The 7,492-nt window shown below is 37.1% G+C and overlaps 1 protein-coding gene across 11 annotated transcripts in view; it reads left to right on the top strand.

Moving 5' to 3' along the window:
- Positions 1-5,842: 5,842 nt before the first annotated feature.
- Positions 5,843-7,492, top strand: part of camk2g1 (calcium/calmodulin-dependent protein kinase (CaM kinase) II gamma 1) — a 74,947-nt gene continuing 73,297 nt past the window's right edge. For 3 of the 11 annotated variants that reach the window (XM_053639167.1, XM_053639164.1, XM_053639162.1), the window contains exon 1: positions 5,853-6,063. In XM_053639167.1, the coding sequence (XP_053495142.1) occupies positions 5,999-6,063 (65 nt within the window). In that variant the 5' untranslated portion in view covers positions 5,853-5,998. Of the gene's footprint in view, positions 6,064-7,492 lie in introns of all 11 variants that reach the window. The other 8 variants (XM_053639158.1, XM_053639157.1, XM_053639159.1 and 5 more) reach the window with 7 other exon arrangements.

Below are 7,492 nucleotides of genomic sequence, written 5' to 3'. Positions count from 1 at the left end.
GCAGTGAGTAACATTTCACTCCCAAGACCACATAAGGCTAAAGACCTTGCTCTAAGGCCAAAAAGAGCCATGAGACTATCAGTTCAACAGGTTAAAAATAAACCAATTGATCTGTATTGATCGATGACTAATTTTTGTGCCTCATGCTTTGATCGTTGTCTTTCAATCTGACTTAGGACTGAAGTGTTCTCCATTCACTATGATGCTAAGTCATTGTAGAAATTTGCAAAGCATTTTCAAGTCACTCAAATCAGCATTTCTGAGATCACACTACGGTTTATTAATGTTTTGCTCTGGATGTACAGTCTTGGCCTACTTTATCAGACTTTTGGCACGGTGTAGGTTAAGGATGGAGGTTAACCATTCTCATCTTATCTACATGAGCTCATTTATTTGATTAGGTGCTACCCAGTCAAGTTAAATATGTGTTTTCAAATTGTTTAATCAATGTATTTACTATTGTGCGAATATAGTTTCAAAATTATAGAAGCAATATTTAAAAAGCTATCTGTTTATTTACATTTATTTAGTTTATTATTGAACACGTCTTAATGTAATTAAGAAATGAATGTATTTATCAATCTGACTTAGGACTGAAGTGTTCTCCATTCACTATGATGCTAAGTCATTGTAGAAATTTGCAAAGCATTTTCAAGTCACTCAAATCAGCATTTCTGAGATTCTGAGATCACACTACGGTTTATTAATGTTTTGCTCTGGATGTACAGTCTTGGCCTACTTTATCAGACTTTTGGCACGGTGTAGGTTAAGGATGGAGGTTAACCATTCTCATCTTATCTACATGAGCTCATTTATTTGATTAGGTGCTACCCAGTCAAGTCTCCTGTTTTCAGTGTCTGAACATCTGAAGCAGGCCTCTGTTCTTTTAGAAAAGGGTGTCCGTGGTTTCTTTGTATAATTAAAGATTCTTACACTCTAAAAACTTAAACTATCGTGTACTCAATTTTTTTCTGAAACATTTTTCCACTTATTAAATCTTGAGTACATTTTAAAGCTGTGAAATCATTGAAATATACCTTATGAATTGAGTAAATGTAAGTAAAAAATTTAAGTAGATCTGAATAACTACATTTAGTACCATGACATAAAATTGAGTAGATATGATTAAAATCCTAAGTCAATGCAATAGTAACCAAGTGAAATCAACTAATAAAAATGAGTAGATGTCATATAAAAGCTACATAGATTTAACAGAAAACAAGATGATTATTTAACAAAACAAATTTGCTACATTTACTAAATGTTTTTAACTGAATTTTAATTCATACTGGACTTTTAATTATCAAAATGAATGTTACATTTACTTTTTTTTTTAACTGTATTTACCCTTTACTCCAAGAGTACTTTACATGAGCTCAGTATATTTAATGAAACCAAATGAACCAAACCAAGAACAAGAATCTGAGGGGATCATGGGCACAGACTCACCAACACATTCTTTTCTAATCTTCACCTGTCCAGGTTCGATGAGTCTGTGCCCATGATTGCTTGTTCTTGTCTGACAGGAGTGGAACCCACTGTGAACTTCTACTGTTGTAACCCATCCACCTCAAGGTTGGATGTTTCTGACATCAGCACTTTCTGAAATACTCAAACCAGCCCATCTGGTACCAACAACCATGCCACAGTTAAAGTCACACTTTTCCCCCATTCTGGTGATCGATGTGAACATTAACTGAAGCTCTTGACCTGTATCTGCATGATCTTATGCATTGTGCTGCTGCCACATGATTGGCTGATTGGATAACTACATGAATGTGCAGGTTTTCAGGTGTTCCTAATAAAGTGGACAGTGAGTGTATTTATCAACATTATCCTAATTTATCAAAAAAGACTCCTCTTTTCGCTCACATCTTCCCTCAGGTAGATTACATATTATCATCAGGCCAGTGTTTGCCATGCTAATACCTGGTAGGGCGTTGGGCTCATAAATATTAATCACGTGGTATACGTTCGCGCGAACTGATTTGCTGAAATCAAAAAGCAGACAGTGAGCGCTAGCCAATGAGATTGCCGCTTGCGCATTAGTTCCGTTCAATGCCGAAGCAACCAGCTGGCAGAGGCTTCTGCTTGGTCTTAAAGCCTTCGTTTTATGCGAACGGCCAAATTGTGATTAATCAAAGGAAATTTATTAAAATGTAATTATTATTTCTCTAAATGTGAGCGGGACACGCCTCCCCCTAGTTATAAAGGTTGCTACGCTCCTGGCCATACACAATCTTGGTGTAATCCTTGCGTGGGCTTCATTGAGAAAGGCATTAACAGAGTTTTGTGGCTCATATCCACTTGAATTGACCTTATTATCTTAAGGTTTAGAAAATAATAAAGTTATAAAGTCATAAATGTTAAGTCTGTGGTGTTAAACTTTTCAATTTAAATCATTAAAACGGTTCCAATATTTACCTCAGACTCACCTGCTGCTTTAGTTCACAGTGATAAATTACAAAATTATGAAGCAGAAATGTTATAAAAGCTACAAAATATAAAACATTACAACTCTAAAATTATATTCAAGATTAAACATGGGAACCAGTTTATTAAAGTGAAGAACAAAACATACATTTTTGCTTACCTTTACCTCTGTGTGAAGTAGCAGTTGGCCAGACGTCTCTTTGCTATGGGGATATGACAGCATGGCTGAGACAGTATTCAGAAAATTACACCCTATAGATGTGTATGCACGAAGACACGGTCAATATTTCATTAATTTTTCTAGCTGGCTACTTACCAAGATTTGCAAGGAGTCTTCCAGGTGGTTCTCTGCAGTGTTTCCTTGCTTGTTCCCAGAGAGAGGAAAGCAGATTTCCCTCTTTGTGCGTGATTGTTCATTGTGTCCACTTACTCAATTTCTTAAGTTCTTGTTAAAGATGAAGAATATTGATATGGAGTGAGTCATAATTGAATGATATTTACCAAAAATATTAAGGATATCTTAAAAATATAATTTGTTAGTCAAATGCTAATTTCTTTTCATGAAATAAACTTAAATAATATATGGAAATTTTAGACGAACTGAATTGTTGGATTCAACTCGAAGAATCACTTAATTGATATTCAGAGATTTTATTAATGTAGTATAGGTTTTTATTATTTTGATATTTACAAAGTCACTGAATTGTTCTTTAGTTACCTAAAAAAAATAACATTTTGAAGCCTTTCTGTTAGGGAAACACTTTGTTGTAGGGTTCAACACTGATACTTTATGGGTTCCCCCAGATTTGGGGGAAAAGGTTTAGATTATGAGTTCCCCTGAAGGGTTCTAGATTGAACGTTTTTTTGAAGAGTGCTGGTATTTCAAAATTTTCCCTAGCACTCCAGGCATTTATCTAAAAATAAAGTGAAATGTCTCGAGTGGTCTTACTTATCAAATAAACTGCTACTGTATGTGTTATAATGTTTTCCTTTCCCACTACAGTGTGAATCATTTTTCAGATAATTCCTAGATGTTGATATTGATGGCTCAAACTGATTTTGACACATTTACCCAGGCTTCTGAATATTTCTGGTGCATTTTAAATCCACAAATGAATACATGCTTATTTTTGAGGTATCATCTAATTTAATAATGAGCATGCCCACTTAGAATCACAAAATTATATAATGCCTCAATGATTCTTATTCAAGCTGTTGTGCATAGGTACGTATAATACTACTTGTGCCTTAAAAATGCAAAGCCCTGAAGGAGAATAAACCTGACTTTTAAACTTATGACCCTTATAACTCTGTACACCGGTCTATCTAGCAATAACAACAAGCCTCTGAATTATACAGCCTTTTCATCATAGCCAGTAAAGGAGAGATTAAACAATGGCTGCTAACCAGATGAGCATGGGGCCACTAACTATTCCAAGTGCTCTGCACTGAACACCATTTAAGGGAATCAACTGCCAGAATGGATACTGAAGAGCCAATATAAATGTTACCACTTCATTGCAATGTTCCAATCTGAAAAAGGGTGTTTGTAGACCTCATTTAAACATTGACCAGACTATCACTTCCATAATACTGTAGTAGATTACGAGTACATGTTATCAAACAGGTCATTATAGGGTACACTTAATATTTTTTTCTGTAACCGCTTTAGAATTACTGTTCAGGGTTGTGGTGGGTCTGGAGCCTGTCCATGGAACACCATGCACCAGGTGTCGAATACACCCGGAACGGGACACATTCAGTCACACTTAGTGGCAATTTAGCTTTGACAGTCCACTTACTAGTATGTTTTTGGACAGTGGGAGGAAACCCATGTGGACATGGAGAGAACTAGGGAAACTACAGGGTGTCCTAAAAGTCTCCATACATAGGGGAAATTAACACATTTTAGCAAAATGTCTTCCAAAATTGTTCATACTTAGTTTATATTATATATATATATTTTCCGGAAGGCCTTTGACAAAAGAAGAACGTATTGAAATCATTCTCATTGCTGGATCAGGAAGCTGTCGCAAAGTTGTGATGGACTTTAACGGGAAACATGGCAAGCCCCTCACACATAACACTGCTACCAAACTGATTAACAAATTCAAAAAACTGTAAGTGTTGCAGACCACCCGAAATGTGGACATCCATGAACATCCACTGACGGAGGCACAACTGACGTGTTGCTGGCAAACATAGTCCCCTATGCATGGAGACTTTTGGGACACCCTGTAAAAGGAGAAGCCTTTATTTGTCACATATGCATTAAAGTGAATACATTACACAGCGAAATTCTTTTCTTCACCTATCACAGCATTTCTTGTTAGAAAATTGGGGTCAGAGCACATGCCATGATACCACACCGGTGTAACAGTGATAACTTGGCTGGGGCTTGAACCCCCAACATTCTGATCAGTAACCTAGGGCCTTAACCACTGAACCACCACTGCACAATTACTACACACAGACAGTAAACCAAGATCAGGATTGAACCAGGGACCCTGGAGCTGTGAGGTAGCAATGCTACCTGGTGCTACCTCTGCACATACATATCATCCGGCCACTGAGGATTGGTATATGCACAAACTTTAATCTCAGTGGAATTGAAGTCAGTGGCATTAGGGATCTATGCATAGGCAAAACCATAACTATGTTGCAAAACCTGTCTACAAGCCCTTTCTTGCAAACTGAAACACCACATGACCTGCTTTTCTGTCTGTAGTTTCCTTAAAATAGGCTTTCCTCAAAAGCCTTTCATAAAAAAAAACAAGCAGTTAAGGCTTTCAAAGATGAAATTTGAATTTCGTTTCAACATGGCACATTCTTAAAATAATGACTTAACAAATTACGACTGACTCATGTTATTGTAGTGTTCTAATCACATTTCTTGAATATTAAGGAACTATGAAGCCATTTATTTTTTTGCACCAAGGAAGAATTGCATCCTTTTCTCTATTTTCATAATTACATGCCATCCCTTTGGTGTGCTCCTGCCGCCCCCCTTTAAATCTGGCGAGTGTGTGTGTGTGTGTGTGTGTGTGTGTGTGTGTGTGTGTGTGTGTGTGTGTGTGTGTGTGTGTGTGTGTGTGTATGTATATATATATATATATATATATATATATATATATATATATATATATATATATATATATATAAATATAATATATACATATATATATACACGCACACATACACATATATATATACACACTTATACATCTAATTATGAAAATTATATTATTATAATAATTATACTTAACCTGTTATGTATATTTATGCAAGCTCAACATTTTAATTAAAATAATCTGTACGCACGCCTTTACGCATCATCATGACTTTGCGGGCTTGGATTGAAGTCTCGCGAGATGTCACGTGACTTCCCTTCCAGCTCTAGCAACACTCCCTCCCCTTTTTTCTTTACGTCTCTCTCTCTGTCTCTCTCTCTCTCTCTCTCGCCCTCCCTTTCTGTCTGAACACATGAAATTCAGAGGATCTCCTCCCGAAACGCGAACACACAGCGGTCAGAGAAGCGCTCGGCGACACCCCCTCCCCGCACAACATGGCTACAATTGTCACCTCCACCAGGTTTACGGAAGATTACCAGCTTTATGAGGAGCTCGGGAAGTAAGTGGCTCGGGTAGTTTCTCTGCCTTCGGCGCAACTTAACTCTCCTGTACGTGTAATCCCATTGTTTTAGCGAGACGTTGACAGCCGAGGAAGCGACTCGGAACTACTCCTAAACATCTTTGAAGGCACGGCGCGTTTGCAGTCCAGATTAAAGCCGCGGTATCGGCTCGGTTCCGTGTCTTGGTTTGATCAGATAACGGATTGAATCCGGTAGCGTTTCGGCGTGTTTACGCATTTGCTTGTGGTTGCTCACTTGGGGTTTTCATGCACGTTAATAGCTGCTAGGCTGTGCTGAAACACTGTAACAGAGCCTCAGTGTGCCAGGAAGCTTGTTGGTTTGTTCTACTGCAGTTGAACTAGAGAAACACAGCTCTTATCAAAGTGCGCGAGCTGTTACGATAGCCTAGAGGTGTTACGATATGACTTTATAACGGTATGATCACCTCGTCTAAAAATATCGCGGTATCCCGGTGATAACCGACCATTTCAAACACGCAAAAAAAGTATTACTGATCCTTTGCACAGGTCTCTTTGCACATCTTTTTTGTGTCCTGTGTGTATTGTAAATTTTGCACTGTCTTGTATTTGCGGTTTCTGTATACTGTGCACTGTGAAGCTGTGGTGTTATATGTTGTGTTGCCATAATTCTGAAGATTTAATTGCAGTATATCACAAGTTACAACGTTTACTGTCATATCTACAAGTACCATGTACACTGTACAATGCAATTCTTACTTGAATGCTCCACAGACAATAGACAAAACAAAACAAAAATACAATAGACAGTACAACTAAATGCAAATAACCAAATATGAGTTGTATGGTATGACGATAAAAACTCACTGAGCTTGATTTGTATGTATGTATGTATGTATGTATAGTATAATATAATATAAATTACAAATAAAACCCCAAAATGACCCGTATTCCAATAGCTCGACCAGGCTTGTCCTACGTGCAAAAGGCATGACTACATTGGAGTAAGAAACTTGCTTGGGTAATGAACAGGTAGATATTAATATGCATTTTAATCTGTATTTTCAAAAAGTCAGCAGTAAGATAAATGTCTATTAGGCAATTAGTAGACAAGTAGTTAAGTTAGCTTCCTAAATATTTCGAGTATTTGCAACCCACTTCTCATTACCTTTATGTAGTTTTTTTTCTCTTTTCTTCTTATATAGTCGGTTTTAAGAAGCTAATTACGCGAATGGTGATGCCGTTTTAGGAATTACACCTGCGAGCAGATTTTCATATGTTTATGATATCTTGTATGTGCCAGACAGTTCATTTCGCACGTTGGCATTATGGATGGAAACATTCTCGTCTAATCTACAGTTCATTTATTTGCTTAGAAGCTGTCTAGTCATGACACTTGTTTTCAGTGTCTGAATGTCTATTACATGTCATCTATACACTAAAGCTTGCT

Source organism: Ictalurus furcatus, chromosome 13 (genome assembly GCF_023375685.1).
Source record: "Ictalurus furcatus strain D&B chromosome 13, Billie_1.0, whole genome shotgun sequence".
In the NCBI taxonomy this organism is placed as follows: Eukaryota; Metazoa; Chordata; class Actinopteri; order Siluriformes; family Ictaluridae; genus Ictalurus; species Ictalurus furcatus.
This window is presented reverse-complemented; position numbering and strand designations above follow the sequence as displayed.